Source organism: Epinephelus moara, chromosome 14 (genome assembly GCF_006386435.1).
Source record: "Epinephelus moara isolate mb chromosome 14, YSFRI_EMoa_1.0, whole genome shotgun sequence".
Classification (NCBI taxonomy): Eukaryota; Metazoa; Chordata; class Actinopteri; order Perciformes; family Serranidae; genus Epinephelus; species Epinephelus moara.
In genome coordinates this window covers 25,593,702-25,615,594 of record NC_065519.1, presented here as the reverse complement: position 1 = coordinate 25,615,594, position 21,893 = coordinate 25,593,702, and the positions used below count along the sequence as shown (strand labels likewise).

The 21,893-nt window shown below is 43.2% G+C and overlaps 2 protein-coding genes across 4 annotated transcripts in view; one reads left to right on the top strand and one right to left on the bottom strand.

Annotated features, from left to right (window-relative positions):
- The window catches only part of tfb1m (transcription factor B1, mitochondrial), a 32,297-nt gene extending 10,978 nt beyond the window's left edge, over window positions 1-21,319 (bottom strand). Inside the window, exons 1-6 of one of the 3 annotated variants that reach the window (XM_050062547.1) lie at window positions 21,264-21,319; window positions 20,084-20,230; window positions 19,375-19,526; window positions 19,038-19,146; window positions 18,809-18,960; window positions 17,702-17,821 (exon numbers count right to left, since the gene is read on the bottom strand). In XM_050062547.1, the coding sequence (XP_049918504.1) occupies window positions 17,702-17,821; window positions 18,809-18,960; window positions 19,038-19,146; window positions 19,375-19,526; window positions 20,084-20,216 (666 nt within the window). In that variant the 5' untranslated portion in view covers window positions 20,217-20,230; window positions 21,264-21,319. The remainder of the gene's footprint in view (window positions 1-17,701; window positions 17,822-18,808; window positions 18,961-19,037; window positions 19,147-19,374; window positions 19,527-20,083; window positions 20,231-21,263) is intronic. The other 2 variants (XM_050062548.1, XM_050062550.1) reach the window with 2 other exon arrangements.
- On the top strand, window positions 3,825-7,454 carry LOC126401349 (claudin-20). The gene is made up of 2 exons (XM_050062551.1): window positions 3,825-4,059; window positions 4,709-7,454. Exon 2 carries the CDS (start codon window positions 4,890-4,892, stop codon window positions 5,622-5,624), a length of 735 nt encoding a protein of 244 aa, XP_049918508.1. The 5' UTR covers window positions 3,825-4,059; window positions 4,709-4,889; the 3' UTR covers window positions 5,625-7,454.
- Window positions 21,320-21,893: the final 574 nt, after the last annotated feature.

Sequence of the window (21,893 nt, the reverse complement as noted above, 5' to 3'; positions counted from 1 at the left end):
ATAATAGCCTGCAATATCTTCACACATCACAGAGTCACACACGGGCGTATGTTAACTGTGTTTTGCTCTTCTCTCCTTCCATCTTTTTCACTCCTTTTATCTTCTCCCTTTATAATCTATTTATTTATTTATCTTACTCCCCACAGCACAACACCAGCATCAGCACTTAGGATCTCATCGGTTACAAGGAGACAGGTCACACACGCCATACTGTACTGCGTGTCTGTGGAAAACTGGAGAATTTCTCTCCTCGCTGCAGTGGTATCCCACAAAGAGCCCACAGAGAGCAGTGTTGAAGGTCGACACCAACATCACACTGGAGGTAATGTGGTGTGCACTGTCCCCGCATGCTGGCCAGATCTCATTTTAAGAAAGGGTCTCTTAGGGGTAGTTTATGGGGAAAACAATGGCTGGAGAGAGCACTGGGCCATATTTCACAAACAGATCAATAGCTAAACAAATCAATTGCTACCAACCTATCTACACGTAATGGCCACACACCAATGCCTGGTCATTATAGTGTAAGTGGAGGGATAGGCAAAATCATTTCCCGCAGCTGGCTGCTTTTGCCGATTTGCCCATGCAGCAAAATAACAGCAACACACATCTGCGTTTCCAAGGGTATCAGGTCTATTAGTTGTGTCTGATTTTTCTCTCCTCTCTCTCTCATTTTGTCCTCTTTGTCATTCATGAATCAAGGCCACCGTAGCCACTCCCTCCCTTGTTGTATGTCCTCTACAGAGAGGAGAGGGAAGACAGGGGCGCAGCTGTGAGTTTTAGGCTCCTGCTAACTGACGCCTGACGAAGATGATGCCCCAGGGAGGGTCAGTTTTGGCATGGTGAGGTACACATGCTCCTCTGGACTGACACATAAACAAACAAAGCTTCGTACAACATAACTCTGACCAGCTCATCTGGTCGTAATGATAGCAGATTTTTCTTCTGTCTTAATTAGATTACGCTTCCCAGTTGTGTAGTGGGGCTATGTTTGGATATCTTATCTAGACTTTGCATCTTGGGCATTTCTTATCTTCTAACAACAGCAGTATTGCATTATGATCACTGAGCAGCTCAGTGCTGCCCAGTAATAGATTTCGTTTTAATTTGTTAGTTTAAATTACACAGCGAGAACCGTTTTCACCATCCTGAATGAAGTCTGAAGGAAATAATGTCGCTCATCACCTCCTATTGAGCAACAATATCATTCTGCCAAACTTCATGCATTATTAACAATGTTGCCATTTTTGTCATTCTTGGTTTCTTTAGTTTTTTTGACTTGATGGGAAGGTGTACATCACATTTTGTAATTACATAACTTTTTAGCATTTAAGTACTGTACTGTTCTTTTCACAAAAATCTATTCTCCAGACATGCTAAATAAAGAATATTAACAATAGACTAAAATCCACCAGCTTGTATGCACTGTAGAAACTGTAGAATTTTAGCACAACTTTTCAGTTTAGCTTATGGTTAATTAGTAGTGTGGAGATAGGCTGTGGTTTGGTAACATAGATAGCTGACAATAAAAATAGAAATGAGATGAAATAAATTAGAAAATTTTAGCTACCCCACCCTGGAATAATGTGTTGAAGGGACAGTTCATCCCAAAATCACATATTTTTTTACTATTTTCTGTAGTGCTACTTATCAATCTAGATTGTTTTGGTGTGAGTTGCTGGGTGTTGGAGATATTGGCCATAGATATGTCTGCTTCCTCTTGAATATCATGGAACAAGATGGCTTGTGGTGCTAAAAGCGCCAAAAATTGTATTTTATTTTTTTAAATAATAAAAAATTTGAAAACTCCACTGTGTTGGGCAAGTTACTCTCAAAATGTAATATAATACATATTACTAGTTACCTTCATTCGAAAGTAATAATTAACATCACAATATTACTTTCTGTGTAGAGTAGTAAGGTACTTATTGCACTACTTCTATAAAAAGGGGCTCAGAATAATTAATGTTGATTTTAAATGGATGAGGGTCATGTTGTGTCACAGCAGGCAATCAAAGCACAGAAGCTCCAGTTTATTACAGTTCATTTCAAATCCAGTGCTGAGCAGGTCTGACCCAGTCTTGCATTCACATACAGTGGTTACCACTTTGTATTAAAATCACCTGCTTAGATTACTAATAGCATAATGATACAGAACACTTGATCTTTTTAAATAAATTAATAGCCTTGGACAGAGGGAGGGTCAGGCAGAGGATCAAAGTCTAATGTTGAGATATAGATAAATATTTGTGGGCCTATGATATGAAACACAATAAATGTTATGCATAAGAACAGGACTGTGTGCCGGCATAGCACTGCAGTTGTAGGAGACGTGAATGGAAACACATCCAAAATATACTAACATCATCCATATATGTCAATTACCAAGACGAGGAAAAAAACAAACCAGAGGCCAGCTCCTTCTCCCCGCTGCTTTCAGGCAGCCTTAGGATGCAAAAGCAGAACAGGATACGGTGTAGGTTTATGAATGGAAACACACTGCACATGATAATACACATGATCACCGGCACCCTTCTATAAAGTAGTGTATAATGAATGACATGACAACACACAACAACCTTCGGGGAATTTTTTTTCTGGTGGCGTACTGGTGGAAGTGGATCAGTGTGGATCAGTGTGGTTGAATGAAAAATGAAAACAATAAACAGTTTATTTCAGGCGGTAACGTGTTACGTCACATTGTAAATATAATAATGTTACCCGCATTATTAAACCGCAATGTCTCTTTTCAGAAATCATCCCGGTTACTCAAGATATTCCACAGACACAAAAGTAGGTGTGCACAGATGCACGCATGAGTAGATCTACTCATGGACAAGACACTTGTGCTCATGACAGTGCAAGATATAAACAACACTGGCATCCTCCTAAGCTGAGCTGCTAGTAGTAGATGCACTCGTCCTTCTGCGCAGTGATACGGTTGGCAGGTGTATTTGGTAGAAAAAAAGTAGTTCCGACGTGAAACTGCTCACATGTGCTGTGGACTATGTTGAGTAACCAGGTCATGATTTCTGGAAAGAGACATTGCTGTTGAATTTTTCAAATGTATGTTTTTGGCGCTTTGAGCACCACAAGCTGATGAACTGTCCCTTTGTCTATAGTGTATTTCTGTGAGGAAAAGTAGTTCTGATAAAAACTGATAAGAGAGTATCCCTGGGATTAGCCTAGTGTTATTTAGAGTAACGTTAGCTTAGTCACTGTTTCTGTGAAGAGACACGTCTGCTTAAATTTGCACAAAAGTAAATAAAACCAAAGCTTTCTACATATAACTGCTAATGTCACACGTCTAGAGGTAAATTATAAGAGTTTTTCAAAATAATTGTATTTTGGGTAGACTGACAGTCATAGCTTTTAGACATGAAAGCTAGCTCACTGGTAGCTAATTGACATTAACCGAACGTTAGCATTTTCTTTGTTAGCTAACTCTCACCATGGATGTTTTCCCAGGTGATATTTTGATGATTCACTCTAAAAAAAAAAATCTATTTACTTTTATTTATTTACAAGGTAAATGGCATTCTGCCTTAAGGACGATAAAAAATAAGGTTAGTGAGCTAATTATTCGTTTAATTGGTTGTTGTCAGGAGAGGGTGACACAGTGGCAGTCGGAGGCAGTTCACTGATTTTCAGCCGTTTATAAAGTTGTTGTGAGGCAGAGACCGCTATTCTCCAGCACACACACACACACGCACACACACACACACACACACACACGCACACACACACACACACACACACACACACACGCACACACACACACACCGGCGAAGAGAGAGGGGGAGAGAGAGAGGCAGGGAGAGCCGGAGCGCTACGGTTATTTCTCCCCGGCTCCGGCCAAGCCTGTGTGGTCGATACAGCAGGGATGTCCTCTCAAACACTGTTGCAGAGAAAATGGATGGCTTGAATGGACCCGTGATCCGGGCTGAATCCCGCTCCTCGCCCCCTCACCAACCTGCTGTCTTTTCAATGTGTGACTGTGTGTGTTTACAGGAATCACTGCGAACAACGTGACGCGTCAGCGCCAGCTCTGCACCAGCCGGGGTAAGGGATTATTTCAACATCGCTTTTTCTCCTCCTTGGATCAAAAACACAGCAAACAATAAGACTATTGTGATTGTTTATTTAAAGCTAGAACGAAGTATTTATTTAGATGATTGAAATCACAATGCGCCGGCTAGGAAGTCCGAGAAAATAGTAATAAAAACAACTGCTTCATTCACAAAGTTTAATTCTAGCGGCTGACACAATTGCATAATGAACTGGTATTTTACCTAAAGATAATGTTGTGTATCTGATAATAAGGCAGGATCAGTTTATGAGGAAAACAGCAGTGAAATCAAAGTGGTATAATATACAGTATATATGAGTGGAGTGAGGGCACTGCAGCTTTAAGTCCACATAGCTATTGAGCATTGCAAATACCACAAACTCATTTCTCCCTCTCCAATAACAGCTCTATGGGGCTCCGGTAAGGAAAAGGAGAAGGCAGCACATAGAAAATGCATACATGCACAACAGCCTCAGTGTTTTGCTTACCTAGAGCCAGCTCTTATCGCTCGTGCTTCACGCTGCCCCTTTGTTTCCAGCCAGAAAAGTCTGTGCTTGTGTTAGGTGAATGAGGGGAGAAAGGAGGAGGGAGAAAGAGGGGACCCACTCAGTTCAATTTCTCATTTCCGTCTCTCTCCTCCAGTCCAGTGGAGCTGCAGCTGAGGAGCTGAGGAACTGGGGATTTGACTGGCAGCTGGTAGACCACTAAGGGAGGGGAGAGAGGCGGCTGGGCAGTGGGGTTGACGAGCCTAGCTGGCGCTGGGTGAATGCTGCCTGGCGAGGACAAGGGCTGAGGCGGCAGCAGCATCAACTTGAGAAGGAGCATGGCATCCACGGGCATGCAGATATTTGGATTTGTCCTGGCGCTGTTGGGCATCATGGGTGCTATGGTGGCCACTCTGCTGCCCAACTGGAAGGTCAGCGCAGATGTGGGCTCCAACATCATCACAGCGATTTCCCAGATGCAGGGTCTGTGGATGGACTGCACATGGTACAGCACAGGCATGTTCAGTTGCACACTTAAGTATTCGGTGCTTTCACTACCTGCGTACTTGCAGACTGCCCGCACCACTATGGTGCTCTGCTGCGTGATGGCTGCCATGGGCCTCTGCCTTGCATCCCTGGGACTAAAATGCACACGCTGGGGTGGTGGACGGCGTTCCAAGCGGCACGCCGCGATTGCCAGTGGTGGCTGCTTCGTCGCTGCAGGCTTTCTGTGCCTGGTGCCTGCTTCCTGGTTTACCAACGAGGTCATCACCAACTTCCTGGACTCCAGTGTGCCCGAGAGCAATAAGTTTGAGCCTGGGGGTGCTGTGTACGTGGCCTTTGTATCAGCAGGATTTCTTTTTGTTGGGGGGTCCATCTTCTGTATGTCCTGCTCGGGGAAGAGGCATGGACCCCAGGACCTGGTCCTGCTTCCTCCCCCTGACAAATTGCTGCTCCAGCAGCAGCAGCAGCAGCAACAGCTGCTCCAGCAGCAGCAGGAGCTCCAGCACCAGTACTGCTCTCTCTCCCCATTAGACAATAAGACTGGCTACAGCCTGCAGGACTATGTGTAATAAAGCAGCGCTGTGTACGCTACGGCTAAAGGGAGATGAGCCTGAGGGAGAACCATCGCGGCTTATGCTACACACTAGGCTCCACTCCAGATGGAGGTGGAGAAAAAATAAGAGAGGAGGGCAACAACTTTGAATTCATTTTCCCTTCTCCTCTATCTTGCTCCTCTCCCTTTTTCTGTTTTGCAAGCACAAGCAGTGGAGGTATTCCCTGAGCAGCGCCTTGGAACAAACAGTGTGAATGTGTAAGGAGCCAGGATAAGGTGCTGCAGCATCGAAGGAAGCCGCTAACCAAATGCAGACATCCTTCATCAGTAAATCACAGAAAGAGTTCCCCGGGGAATGGATTAAGCAAATAAGGAAGCCTTCTGTGTAGATTTTTTTTCCTCACCAAAGGTTTGAATTGAAAGAAAAAAAAGCAATCATTTAGCTGCTATTTACAATCGTCTGGTACCCTCTCAATTGACAAAATAGGCAATATAATGCCTGAGAAACCTTTTCATAGCAAGCCATTGTAGTTTTTCGTATACCTATCCACTAGAATGCTACAAAGAATTGATTGAAATAAATAGTCATATTTTTGTTAGCTAGAATGATGTTGATATTTTGCCTCTAAAGCATGCTGTGTGGAGCCTGTCTGTGTATTAATACAGCGGCATGCCTGGTAGAAGACTGAGACATAGCCACAAAATGCCTGTGCCTGAAAAGCTGTAGAGACATTACCCTGCTGTAACTGTTCAAAGAGGACTGTCAGGAGGAGCAGACGTGGACTGCTGGGCTGGATTTGAGACAGATAATGCAGACAAACAGTTGCCTGCTTCTCTCTCTGCAGGTGGAAACATGAGAGAGATGGAGAGAAATTGACAGAAAGAAATTCAGTGCTTAAGCAGAGTGGACTATCTGATGTGCGGTTTCTGTTTTCCCACCCAGACAAAAACATACTGCCTGTAAGTTGCAGCTACCCATCCTAATCCATCTACCCATTCCTGTACGCCCTCAGACATGCACACCCACACACCCTCATGCTCTTGTGTGTGTTTGTGTACACCGTAAACACTCAGACACGCCGGCTCTTTGCATGTGCTTTTCACTCCTGTCATCCTCCTCCGCACTGCCATGGAAACAGAATTCGGCATTCAAATATGTGTATTGTCTGGGGGTATGTGCATGTCACTCAGTGATCTGAAGTTGTTTAGGGGGGCATCTTTTTCTCCAGGCATGGCTCCAGAAGCTTTAATCAGAGCCTTTGCTCACACTCCTTTCACTAATCCCCTTTATTACCCAGTGACATGAGGCAGCATCCCTGTTACATGGTCAGAGGTTTTGGAAAATGCTCTCCTTCGCTGCCCCCCTGCTATGGTGTCTATACCATGCGAGTAGACTCACAGGGATGAACGGCTGTTTAATGGTGCAGTGGCAGGGGGGCTAAGACGAGGCACAAAAGGAGAGGCTTCTTGAGTCATGGTCGACTGGGTAGCTGTGTGGCAGGCAGCTAAAAAAGGTTTGAGTCATTCTCCATATGTGACTTGTTTTCCAAGTGCGTCAGCAGTGCGCATATGCTACCAGTCTGCACCTGCAGAAGGTCTCAGTGTCTTAAATTGCAGCCACTTGACTATGCCACCATTCCTCCTTTCCGTACTGGTCACTCTCTTATTTTCTCTCTTTGCTTCCTCTGTCCTGTATGTGTCACATGTCACATAGATGTGATTGCTGACAAGAGAAAGCTGATGCATGCTGAAAGCATGGCCACCCCAACACACACACGCGCATAAACAAAACTCCCACCTACTAACATGTCAGTAGCACTGTTACGCTTCCAGGCAGTAATGTTCCAGAGTGTGTCTACTCTTTACTGAGGGGGCGGGGGGGGGGGGGTATCTGGGGTTTTCATGCTTCAGACAGGCCTTGGCATTGATGTATAGAACTGCACATTCTCTCCGTCTTTCTCATAAACATGCAGCTTCCTGGGGGAGAGCAGATGGCTAAGCCCAGCTCGCCACCTGCAGGCTGCTGCCGGCACGCCACGGGCATCTCTGTGGGCATCACTGCCGGCCCTGGCAGCCCTCTAGGGCCAGGTTTCCACCCACCCTGACTTAGCCATCTTGCCCAGCACAGACTACAGCTGACAGAACTGGCCTCCTGACAATAACTCACTGCCCAGGCACCATAACCAATGCAATAAACAAAGAAGAATGTGCCATGTCATCAACTAATACTGACACGTTATGTGTTTGGAGAATGTGCCAAAATCGTCTCATGATGACACGTTTTAATACTATCTGGAGTTCGTTCTGTTTATTTTTTTATTGCGTTGTTTGTACGTGAATTATACATCAGCAAATGTTTTATGGATTTGTGATTTGTTCTGCCAGACTAAGTCTCAAGTCAACTAGATGCTTGTGTACAGTCCAGTGCAGCTTTCGAGGGTTATTTTAAATCCTCTTTATTCCTCATTTCCCAAAGCACAGCAAGACTTCACCGGGATGAGAGTTTTCATCGGAAAGACACGAGTGTGGTATTTTCTAAATAATAAAAAAAGAGTTGTTTCAGGAATTCTGGTTCACTGTAAGTCTGTGACAACTGTACACAAGTATCTAGGCTTTCAAGGTGTTTGTTTTTCACTGAGGGATCAGGATTCCCTCAGACTGTTTTCAATATAAAATACAATATCATGTTCATACCATATCTTCTTTATAAGAAGACGACTCAGTGCACCTTTACTTTATTTGACAGCAGTTTGTTTCAAACGGCTGAGCATTCCAAGCTCCCTGGACCAGTACAAATCCATAACACCACTGGCACTCTGGAGAAAAAGGGAACAATTTCTGTCTGATGGGATTCAGCAGGAAAACAAGAGCTAGAGGTTTCTCTTTTTTGTGGCTGTGCAGCTTAATCATCAGCACGCAATTTCATTAGCTTATAAATGGCCAGAGTGCAAAGTGACTAGGTCCTAAAAGTTCTGAAGAGTTACAACTCTCCTGCATATACTGTACCAAGACGTTGATTTATCATTTTGATAACTGCAGCTTATTTTTGTGGATGCTTTAGCACTTCTTACTTTGCCAGAGCATATTTGTGATGATTAACAGTTCACAAGTTCTGATACAGTTGTCTCAATGTGCTTGTGCAAGTAGTTCTATTTTTTACCAATAAAACTATTTTGTGAAAGCAACATGTCTGCTGTATGTAGCCTGCGTGCGAGTCTTGTGTGCTTTTATGTGTGGGGATGATAAGGATGGAGATAGCATTCATTCTCCTGCCAGATCTACAGATTGTTGGATAGTACAGGCTGTGCTGAGTGCGGCAGGCAGGCTGCTCATACGCAGCACCCAGGAATACAGCAGCATCAGTCCAACTAAAACATGCATCCATAAAACATTACTGTGTGGAGATGGGTTTTGAAAAAGGAATTCTTCTTTTAATACCACATCCAGTCTCTGCCAATCTCTCCTCGCTGAGATGATAGCAAAGGGTAATAGATGAATAAAATTACTTAAGGGAGGTTAAGGGAACGGGCAATATCTGATCTCAGTTGTCAGGTGTATCTGACACAGAGTCATGAGTTTACTGACAACACCTGAAGCAACTGCTGATTAAAGATGACCAAAAGAGAAGAATAACATGCAGTGAGAGGTCGTGTATGATAGACATGCACGTAAGGGGCCAAACTGATGACGGATTATTAAATGCTGGCTAAGTAACAACACATTTCTGTACTGAAATTCTAAATGATGTGTTTGGTAATTTAGAAACAGTGAATAGTTTGTTCACTAAAGAGTACTAATATGAAGATGCTTGAGAATGCTTGATCAACAGAGACATAATCTGCAAGGGTTTTGATAAACAATAAAATGTTTGAGTCGCTCTTTGAGGCAAAAAGTCCAATCATTTAATGGTTCCAGCTACTTCAGTGTTTTGTCTTTGTCTTGTGTGATTATATACTGAATGTCTTTGAGTTTTGAGCAGAAAAACAACAGGCGCTTTGATGTACGGCTGCGCCTAATGACTGTTTTCACTGCTGATTAATCTGTAAATAACTTTCTCAATTAATTAATTAATTAATTAGTTGTTTGGTCTAGGAAATGTCAGAAAATTGTGAAAAATGTCCCCCAAAGCCACAGATGATGTCCTCAAATGTCTTGTTTAGTCCACAACTAGGGTTGGGTACCGAAACTCTGTACTTTTTGTACTTGGTACCGATTCACTTAAAATGAATCGGTGCCAAATTTTGGTACCTGAGGTGGAAGCAGAGCGAGAGCGCATGACTCGCACCTCAGACTCAGCAACAATGGCGACAAAAAAAATGTGCAGACAAAAGTTAATGTGCAGCACTGTTCCTAAATGTTCTCAAACCAAAAAGTACCAAAGTACTGAAATAAGGTACCGTTTGGTACCGGTACCGAATTCCAGATACCGGTACCGGTATCGTATCGGTTCAGTTATGAACGGTACCCAACCCTATCCACAACCAAAAGATAATGTCACACAGGAGTAAAGTAACCAGAAAAATATTCACAATTAAGAATCATCTGGAGGTGCCCAGTAGCTCATTAGGTAGGGCGGGCACCCCATGTACAAAGGTAGGGTCCGTGCCACAGTGGCCGTGGGCCCAACTCCAGCCGGCGGCCCCCTGCTGCATGCCAACCCCTCCTCTCTCCCATGCCTCAAAACTGTCTCATCATTAAAGGCAAAAACTAATCCCTCAAAAAATGTTTGACAGTTTTGACTTTTTGTCTTTATTTAAACTACTCAAACCGATTCATTGATGTTCAAATTAGTTGGTGATTAATTTCATGGGTGACAACTAATCGGTAAATTGTTGTAGTTCTACTCTGATGACATCACCTTGAGCTTCAGGAAACTGTGACTGAGATTTTCCAGATGATAAATCAAGGGAATAATCTGCAGATTAATCGAAAATGGAAATAATAAAAAGTTCCAGCTCGACTGACAAGTTTATTTTTTAACTGTAAAATGTCCCGTTCAGTACATGTCGGAAAAAAAAAAAAGAAGTTAATCAGAGATTTAAAGTGCTCAGTATTTTAAAATATACAGATTTTACAGTCCTGCATCTGTTAGGCTTCAGTACATGGAACTATGAAACTGAACACATGCATTAACAAGATAACCGATCTGTGACAAAGGCAATCTTAGTTTGAAACAAACATCCCGTCCTGGAAATGTGTGTCATTAAATTGGCTCTGGCTGTGCCAAAACAAGTTTGCACAACTTCCTATATGAAGAAGTCTCCAGCCCTGAGTAGAGTTAGTTTTAAATCAGAATACTGTACTGTATGCTCTCAAACTTTACCATCTTTGTCTTATACTGTAGCCTTCATGCCTCAGATGGGGTGCTTGTTTAATAGTTAGTTTCCGAATGAATCTGGGCTCTCATTACAGCTGATTGGAGCCTCGTCGACACCAACTGAGTGAGAATGTGCTTTCCTGAAACAAACATGGATTATTCAAGGCTCCCTCTTATTCTCCCACTCCTCTTGGTTATGCAGCAAGAGTGCAGATCAAATAACTGCTCCTCTCGTGGGGGAACGCTAATAAGATCTGCTCCTCTGTGTATTTAACCTACATTTTCCATCAAAGGCTTTCACCCCAAGTTGCCGCTATGACAGATCCGGAATGTGAGGGGAGGTGAGCGCTTGTCAATTTCAGGCAGGGGTTAATCATGCGTCAGGCTTCTCTTTGAACTTCACTGCCACGTCAAAATTCGCAGATTACTTTTATTGACCTACTTGACCAGCGAATAACCTTTCCAAAGATCAGCGGCAGAAAAAAGAAATGTGGAAGACTATGAGACGACAGCGCATGAGAACTTATTGCTCTCCGACCGAGATGGATATCGGAGCATGTTAAGGAACTGTAGTGCCATCGCTCATCAATGCTCCATTAGCGATTACCTCATTGCTCAAAATACAGCGAGCACCCGAATTGCTCTAATGTGTCACCATACTTAATGTTTGGCTTTTTGTTTTGGACAGCCGTTATGCTCATGAAGGTTCATATTGGAGATATAATGTGGTCATCAACGCTGAGGGAGAATGACCTTCCTTTGTTGCTCCGCTCTGGTCCCCAGTGCTCATGTGAGGCTGGGGGAATAACAGCAATGACCTTGGCTGCGCAGTTGACTGCTGAGAAAGGCAGTAAAAGCTATGGAGATGACAAAAGGAGCGCTTGTAGGAAAACAATACACTCTGACAGTTCAAAGGAGGCCTTTTTAATATTTCAGCTTTCAGCACAGGGCTGGACGCGTGGCTTGGAGGATTCGGTAAGCTGAAGGTGAGGGGGGCTAAATGGCACATCAGGTTTTTTTTTTTTGCAATCTGTATCTCTCTTGATAAAAATTACCCTAGAGATTTTTGTATCACAGAAACATAATAAGAAGCTCCAGCACACATGGACTGAGGTTGATGCCATTGTCAGTTAAACTATAATTTAGCTGAAACAATACAATAACTCGGACTTTTTTTTTTTTTACGCTGACATGTACAAATCCTCATCAACACACCCCCTAAATCCAACCTACACCTTCAGCACCTCTAAAAAGCCTCAAATTAAGCCATGAAATCACAGTGCATGAAGTTTAAATTAGAGTGTTCAAATAACCCTTCAAGTTAATAGCTTATAGATTGATGCCTCCAATTGTGGGGAGGCTTTTTATCACCAACTTCATTTGTTATCATTGCATCATAGCACCGCTGGCAATTTACTTATTTGGAGCTGACCTTATTTTCTTGGGATATCGCCAAGGTTTTTTAAGCATTATTCCTCAAAATACCTGCATATTCTCCCGGCATGCTCGCTAACTAAACAGAGCTGAATTTGCTAAACCCTGAACGCTGACTCTGAGCCGGCACAGTTTCTTGTTAGGCAGAGGAACTGATCTCCGGAGATGTTCATAAGCCAACTCTGCCAACCTCTGCATTTTGTTTAAGGAGAGAGGCGGAGGAAGAGGGGGGGTATTTTTAGCTTTTCTTTACCTTGGGTCTGTGATGTATTGAGACCAGGCCTTCGGGCATTTACCGCGCCGGCACGAGTCATTGAAATAACTTTCCCCCATACTCTTGATACCACGTTTGACCCCGTTTGCGAGATAGGAGTGAGGCCGAGATGAATTGTGTGCCTGTAGAATGTGTGGCGGGAGGTGAGAAAGCAGTGCAGGCCCTCGGAGTAGATGCTCGCTCTTACTGGGCCACTTCAGGTCACAGAGAAGGTATCCATCACTGAGCCTGCCACTGCATTACACCAGACTGAGGTGGGTCACATTCAACACTGAAAAACCCCTGAATCCAAAGGATATAATTATTCTAGTACTTGATACCTGCTCACACCTTAACCTTTAGGACTGTGTAACTTTTAAAAAGTACCAGTGCTCTTAAAGTAATACCAAAAACAACAGCGCACTTAATTTAATACCCATAATGTGAATGGATTGGCATGTGGTATAGCCATACTTTTGAACTCTTTGGTTGCATCTTCGCACACCGAACTGCCAACTCCATCAAATACACCACACTTGACTTCACCACACGACAGAGCATATGTGTTGTAGTTGCTGCTGCAGGAGTGTGAGCTCTGCGCCGTGAACAGTTTGTGAGAGGGCAGGGCTAAGTGTTAGCATCACAGGGTTTGCATTAACCCACTTTTATTAACAGGTTTAACACCAGAGTTGAGTTGTTTCGGTGTCGGTGCGACCTTTTAACAGCTCTGTGTTGGACGTTAGCTGCTGCTGCTGTGTTACCTCATGCTAATCAGGCAGAGACTACCTTGACCATTTGCCAAGCAGAGCGGCTCTGGCGATGGCAGCAACAGAAAGTTTCTGATGTAGCAGGGAGTCTAAACAGACTTCCATTGCCATGAAAAACAAAAACAAGAAGACTTTACAAATATTACTTTTTGAATGCAAAAGGTGTAACACATGTTTGTGCTGGAGTCCAAAGTCTCCCTGGCAACTGCCAGCTGTAATGGATGTTCAATGCAGCATTAACAAATTCAATTTAGGCTCTGCTCATCTGGCCTGTGCTCTTGGTCGCCGATTGTGTACAAGGCGAACATCTGTAGGGCTCTCCTCCTGTGAGGCTCAGTTAGTTGGTGGCTGATGGCTGATGCAGCCATTACTCAGAGCGGGCTGACGACTGGCCCAGACAACCATCTGCTGGAGGTACGCCTCGCTCTCCTTTCAGATCGATCTCTGTCAGGAATCTGTCTTCTAGCGCTCCATACTCGTGCGGAGGGAGCTTTTCAGTTTTTACATCCTCTTATAAAAAAGCTTTTGTTTCATTCCATACATCCCAACCAGACCATACACACACTCATCCCATCTGTTCTTGCTTTTTATTTCTTTATCTCACTGTGGTTTTAGTCAGTATCCTCGCTATTCATATTTTATTTCTATCCTCATCCCCCCACCTAGTTATATTTTCCTGTTTTCCATTTTCTTTCTCCAACTCATTTTCTTTAACTGTTTTTTCCCCACCTCTATCTTTTAATATTTCTATCTGCCACTGCCCTCCCCTCAATGCCTCCTCTTCTTCCTCACTTTTGCTAATGAATGACACAGTTGTTGGCTCTGCAGGAGCTCTACAGAAGAGACAGCAGGTTGCTCGTGATGGAGCATCCACTGGCCGACTTATAGACCTGCCTGTGACGGACACGAGTTGATTTTAATCACATTCTGCCAAGAAAGCAGAGAGGCAGGGGGAAGAGAGATGAGCTCGTCAACACGCAGTCTTTACTCTTTGAAAATCAGCTATTTTCCATGTAAAGAGGCAGTTAGGATGAAATTGGATGACTGAATGTCCCTACTGAAGATGCAGATGCTTGATGGCAGTGTGTGCTCTGAAACTCCTTGACCCCTGACCGGAATACAAATTAGAAATATGTATAATGAGCAAAGCAACAGCAGAGACGCAGTTTCTCTCCTCAGTTTACCTTCTTAACAAGACTTTAAAGATATAGGTGTAGCTGTGAATGACAGAAGCAATCTAAAGGCAGCTCAATCTGCCTGTCTATGTGAGAATTAACAGGCGGAGAGTGACTAATAAGGCAAGGAAGGCAGGTGTGATCTGCAGCAGGACAGACCTAGGGCACGGCGAGCCTCGGGGAACACCATCAAAGCAGCCAATCGCTGCTCTCAGAAACCTTCAAGGACAATCTCAGTCACTCAATGTGACACAAGACAGGTGCAGTCCGGGGGCGAGAAGAACAAGACAGACAGATTAAACTGCGAGGATAAGAGCCTATCTGCCCAACCCACGTCAATTTGAGCCCCAGCAGCTGCTGATTTAAAATGGATTCAACATTTCCCTTCTCATTATCTTATTAGCCTGCACTGGCCAGCTCCTATAGGTCTGAATCAACCAACCAATCACGTCCGCTCCCCCCCACTCACCTTTAACTTAAGCTATTTTCTCACCATGGTTATTTGGAATGGTTCAGTAATTTCATTGCTTTTTTTTCTGGGTCTCTTTGTGACTTGCTATTTGTTTGATTACACAGTATTAAACCACTTCAAATGTTTTTCACACTCCACCAATTGCCATATGTGTAATATAGCACCTGCTGCTGCATATGCTATTTATTGTTATGTAAGAGAGTTGCCGTTGGTGATGTTGGGGGGGAGAGCAGCTAAAACCACTGACCAACCAGTGCTGTTTGGTTTTCACAGGAATGTTCATATATACAGAAATATCTTATCAATACGTGACTGAGCGCACCTGCTCCACGGTCTTGCTCAATCACAGCGGAACAGAGAGCCCCAGGTTCAGACGTGACAAACACATGCCCGAAGCAGACAAAAGCAATGCCCAGGTGTGCTGCAATCCGAACAAATTCCCCTTCATTAACATAATCAGTGATCCCGAAGCTTCAGTGGGAACAAAATTATACCAACAATTAGATTGCTGAGCCGATTTATTGGCTATCGGTATGAGGCACAGTCACACATACTCCCTGAAAGAGCACACACATATTGCGTAACAGAGACAATAGAGCTGCAGTGACTTATCGATCTTTAGTTGACCGAAACAAAATTAATCACCAACTATTTTCAGTCATTTTTCAAGCAAAAATGTCAAAAATGTGATGGTTCCTGCTTCTTAAATGTGAGAATTTGCTGCTTTTCTTTGTCATTTATCACAGTAAATGAAGAGTCTTTGGGTTTTGAACTGTTGGTTGCACAAAAGAAGCAGCTCTGGGAAATCGTGATGAGAATTTTTCACCCTCTTAATCGATTAATTGATTAGTTGTGAAAATGATCTGCAGATTAGTCGATAATGAAAATAACCATTAGTTGCAGCCCTATGAGAGAGACAGTTGAAAGAGAGGGATGTGGAGGAAGAGACCTTTGATATTTGGCTGTGTTACTCCTCCATTATAATTAACTTCTGCCCACGGGGGGGGTTCCAGCCTTTTTTCATTTTTATAATTTGTTTTTGCTTTTTCACTGGAGCAATATAAGCAGTTTACAGTATCAACAACTCAGACGGCATCCATTGGAACTTGTGCATTTATGCATCCTGACAATGCACAGATCAGCTCTGCAGACAAACCACTGCTTTAGAAATCTATATTACTGTGTGTCACAACCTCAATCCCCCCCCTCCTACCAGCCTTTGATGTCCTCTCGTAAATCAGGCAGACGTTTTTATTGTTTATGCAATTTTGCGTAATTACTCTGGTGTGCACCAATAAACAATGTGGAGCCACTGAGCTTTTTATGAATTATACTACATGACATACTAGTAAAAAAAGGGCCTGCACAATGCAGAGAGTATGAGAACATTAATATACACCGCATGCTCTCTGATCTTTTATAGGACACCAGCAGCAGGAGGCCTGCTCATCAAACAGCCATCATCTCTCCTAATGATATCAATTTGACCAAGTGCCCATTAAAACATTTAGAGGGGAGAGCTGGCCTGTGTGCGAATGTGGGAGGCGCTGATTCATCAGCAGTGCATGCATGGCCATGTAGTGTGAGCCCACTCTATTCATGTTTATCAATACCACATGCATACTAAAACACACATTTCCAACACAGACCGGAGCATGCTGAAATCCATTAAGATCCAGTCTAACACACACACACACACACACACACACACAAATAAGACGTTCAAGAGTTTAAAAAAAAAAAAAAAACGCACAGAAAGGCAGCTGAGTGTGATGAAATAATCATTGGGAGCCATCTCTTCTAAGAGAATGAACAATCAGCGCTGGTCCCATTCGCTCTGCTGCGTTTTACTCCACACAGGAGATTAAATATTTACCAATAGTGGGTCTCCTAAAGAGTCATGACATCTTCAAGGGACCAACAGTCCGTCTCTGACATCAACCTAACACCTATCCTTTAATTCAGAAAAAGAAAAACATGGTTTCATTTGTACAAAGATGTAAGAGAGCTCCTGAGTCCTTCAAAAGAGTTGTGTGTCTGTAATCTCAAAATCTATCTCAGTGGGGCGGTCCATTAGCCATCACTGATATTTCAAAATCTGCAGCAGTGCTTATATTTTCTTAATGTGCCCCTCAGTCCTAGCATAAATCCTTACCCCGGAAAGGGAAAAAAAAAGCCCTTTGCGTTCTCGTGTTACGTAAGAGTGAACGTCTATCTTCCACCACTGATACACGCACACTGGCTGAAAGACACAGAGACAGAAATCGGTCCTAAAAAAGAACTAGGCCCTCATTACAAGGCGCAGCGTGATCGTGCTGCAACTCAAATACCCACCAGGCATTATTACAACCTAGAAAGGGTCCAAAGAAGACAGAACAGAGACAACACTGATTCAACACAGTCTTAATGAAGCCTTAAAGCGAGAGGAGTGAGGGAGGGATGAGCGATGGTGACATGATGAGGGACTCTGACGGGAACATGGGACCAGACCAGAGCAGGGCTTAGGAGATGTGAGGAGGTCCCACTGTTATCCCACAGTATGGTAAGAACTATGAAATAGTAATGTGTCCATCTGCTGATGTTCTGATAGCCACAACATCAACACTGCTACTAAAGGTTGACTTCATCGCTTGAAATTTGACATGGTAGTGTTCACTATCAAAGTTAAATCCTACCTGTGGTTTAGGGACGAAAGCCCGTCCAGGGATGGTGAAGCAGTTGTGGACCGTGCAGAGATACTGAGCCATAATGGACAGACGGCTCCTCTGTTTGCTGCTCGTGCTGGCTGTCAACCTCTGGATGGAGAGGACCACGACCGCAGATTAATCATCCAAATATAGTAAGACCAGGATAATTGCTGAGTTCACATTAGGTTGCTTTTAGTAGTTACCAAACATGTCTGGCAAACATGTTACATAAAGACCAAAAACTGGAACAAACTGGCATTCTAATTAAGTGTTTATGCCTTAACAGAAAAGAATAAGCAGAGATCATGCTCTGAATGATCTGGTTGGCGTTAACAGTAAGAATGCTCCACATTTATCATTTTAGTTGCAAATTATGGATCAAGAAATCAATATTTAATCCTTGCAATAAAACAAGAAATTCATTACACAATGGTGACTGCATAGCAAAAGAGCAATATAAGGCCATGTGTAGACTTCAGACTAAATGAGTATTTAAGCTTTGTTCAATTTTAGTTTTAAAGGGACAATTCACCCCAAAATCAAAGTTTTTCTTCTTACCTGTAGTGCTGTTTGTCAGTCTAGATTTTTTGGTGTGAGTGAGTGTTGGAGATATCATGACCCTGATACTCAAGATAATGCACAGACGTTGTTGTGAGCAGTTTCTTGTCGGAACTATTTTCTCTCCACTGAACTACGCCTGCCAATCATATCACCGCGTGTGCATCCATCGCAAGCTCACCGAGCGCCACTGAGCGAGCTAACATTACAGCTCAGCTGAGGAGGACATCATGGATGTTTACATCTTGTGCTGTGATGAGCATGAGTCTCTCGTCCACGAGTAGATGCACACTTTCTTTTGCACGCTGAAACGGCTTGCGGGTGTACTTTGGTAGAGAGAGCTGGCACTCTGCAACTCACACCAAAACAATCTAGACTGATAAACAGCACTACAGCTAAGTGGAAAATGTGTATTTTTTAATTTGGGTTGACACACAGTATCACACAGGTTTTTTTTTAATACAATGACTGATTTTCAGATGCTGGACAAGACAGCAGCATCCTTTAAAACTGAAACACGCGGTAGTGTTCACCTACCTCTGCCACCTCTTTCTGGAAAGTGAGTGTGAGTCGGGTGCGTCCGTAGAAGAAGGGCCCTGTTCTGTTGGCTACGTTCTCCAGCCACTTAATGATGAGCGGAGTGGAGACGTTGAATGGGAGATTCCCTATGATGTGAAGGTTTGGCGGATCTGTGGAGCCACACATACACAGTTAAGTTCCATTTAACATGATCACTGCAACAGCTTTCAAAATTTCATATTCTCACCTTCCTCCCATGGCTTGGAGATATTTTGTGTGAACCCTCGGTCCATTCTGTAAGTGAGTATGTCACCGTGGACAATCCTCAACCTGCCTGGTGCTGCCTCTGACAACAGCTGTGAAAATGGAGGCGATATTACATTAAATAAAAAATGAAAAGGTGTTCAGAAAAAGTAAATAATCATCAGTCACTCTGCGGGTGGCTAATGACGCTGCAGTTGAAAACAGATTGACTGCTCTCATGCAACTGACAGTTAAAGATGTAAGAGCTTTTTCCACTGAGTGACCTTATGACCTTCATAACACTGCACGTAAGCCCGTATCATTGGGGCTGCTCAATTTACCTTCAACCCTGGGATGAAACGTGTATCCTTCTCCACAACAAGCACTTCCGCCGCCCCGGCATTGAGGATGGAGCGGGTGAGACCACCAGGTCCAGGACCCACCTCACACACATGGGCATCCCTCAAACTGCCAGCCTGACGCACTATTTTGTCTGAAAAAGATGAAGATGGATGACCAGCTCAGTGGTGCGTGTCGTCAATATTTTTGCATACAGTCTGTGAATTACATACTAACTTAGTTCAACTCATGCATCTTATAAATTACCCCATACTCTGCAATCAGATGTCTTCATCAGAGTCTTGGGTATCTAAATTGAGATTAATAGTGTGTGATGTTACAATACCTGTCTGACTCTGTGTGATGAAGATGAGGTGCATTAATCTAACAGTCACCTTGTTCAAGGACAAGAGAGCAGATCAGAGCTGCACTGCATCACTGATAATTATATTAAGGCTCCAGCTCTGCGAAGGCTGTAAACAATTGACTCGGTCCGTTCACATTAGAAGGAGATCTACCCAACCTCGCCCATACAGAAAAGCTTGTCAGTTTCAATGCCTGGAAACAAGTGCTACATGGAGTTGTGCAATCATGTGCACTGGCGAAACACACCATTGTGCCCTCGGTGTGTAGACACAGTAACATAGAACAGGAGCGAGCAGGTACTGGTGCACTGCAGATAGCGCAGAAGAAAGAATGAGGCAGACTAACCTGTGAGCCTCAAGTCCAACAGAAAGTTCTGGGACAGCTGTTTCTCTGCTCGCAGGTTGTACAGCTTTATGAGCTCTCCTATAGTAGGCAGGGGAGGCAGACGGAAAGATGCAAGTTTGCCTGAGGCAGCCATCGTTCGGGAGAACACTGTGAAAAACAAACACATGTGAAAAGGTGGGAGAAACAATGATTGATCGGTTTCCTCTGCAGCAAAGCGATTCAGAAGCTGAGAGGCATACATTTCTGAAAACAATGAAAAGGGCAACATGAATGGTAATAATAACATGTCAGTGATGGTGTTTTAAGATCTTATGAAGGTATGTTAGGTCAAGAGTGCCCTTTAAATCGCAGACACAGAAAGGCAGTGCTTTAAGGGTATGCCAAGTATGACAAATCTGCTTCATTCAAATTCAAAAATATTAATGTTCTCTACAAATATGTTGCAAAGGACATAGTATGTTTAACAGCATGGTCTAAATCTATAGATGCCTGACAATTCTTGCAAATTGTTATCAATTGCAATCACTTCTTTAGAAGGTCATGGGATTGATTGCCAATGTTTAGCCCTAAGCTGAGGCATCAGTGCTATCAGGTTGACTGTTGGATGTTAGGGTGTCTTATAATAAGATCTGGAGCACCACCTAGTGGCCTTGTAACAGACTAGTAAGTGGCCACCATAGAGACACATAACAGGTGCTGTGTCGGAGACTGTTTCCCTATCAATGTTTTCCCTCCTTAAATCTGAACCAAACCTTGCCCCTAATCATAACCACTGGAGCTGCGACCAGTTACATGTACCCTAACGTTAGTGAGGCTAGTCTAGTTTACAGCAAAGAACATTATAGCTTAATTTGTACACTGTTGCACATGAATAACATTAGCTGAGTGATGCAGTAAGCTAAATTAGTCCATCAGAAGGCAGTTAAACTACCTTAAATAGGAATAATTAACTTTAAACTGACGCTGACAGCTGACAGAGCTTTGACACTGACACTGTCGTTAGCATTGCAGCTAATTGTAGCTTCTGGGTCCGAATGCTGTTAACAGAGCCCGCGGGAAGGGCTGTGAATTCACCCGGAACAATTCATATTGTTGCTAAAAACCGAGATAAGAGAGACAAGAAACTAAAAACAGAATGTAACAAGGACAGACAGCTTAAAATACACAACAGTTAACCCACGTTTCTCACCGTGCCGTTTACCTCTCTTATACTTCCTTATTCGTCATTCGATTGATGCGGAATTACCCAATGAGGCTGCGGGAATACAAATCTGAACCAATCAAATTGAAGTAGGCGGGGCTTTGAGTTGCCCTTGAAAAGCAGTTTATTGTTGATGTAGTGATGCGTCACAGCCAAAGGAGGGCGACAATTCAGTGATAATATACAGTACAGTAAAACTACAGAAAGCAGTATTGGTTGTTGTAGTTCTTGAATCCTAAATCATAGTGTCTTTATTTACTCTCATGATGTTCCCTCTACAAATGCAACCTTTATGCATTCATATGAAAAACAGGGATTTAACAAGGCTGAGAGAAAGCTGACAATGTAAATTCTCTGGTCATTTTCTGGTTCTACTGTCATTATTAAGCAATAAATTCAGATTCTGACATCTCCATAATGTTCAGAGGTGGGTAGAGTAGCCAAATATTGTACTCAAGTAAGAGTACTGATACTTTAGAACAATATTACTCAAGTAAAAGTAAAAAGTAGTCATCCAAATAATTACTCGAGTAAGAGTAAAAGAGTATTTGGTGAAAAAACTACTCAAGTACTGAGTAACTGTTGAGTAACGTCTGATTTATTTGTAAA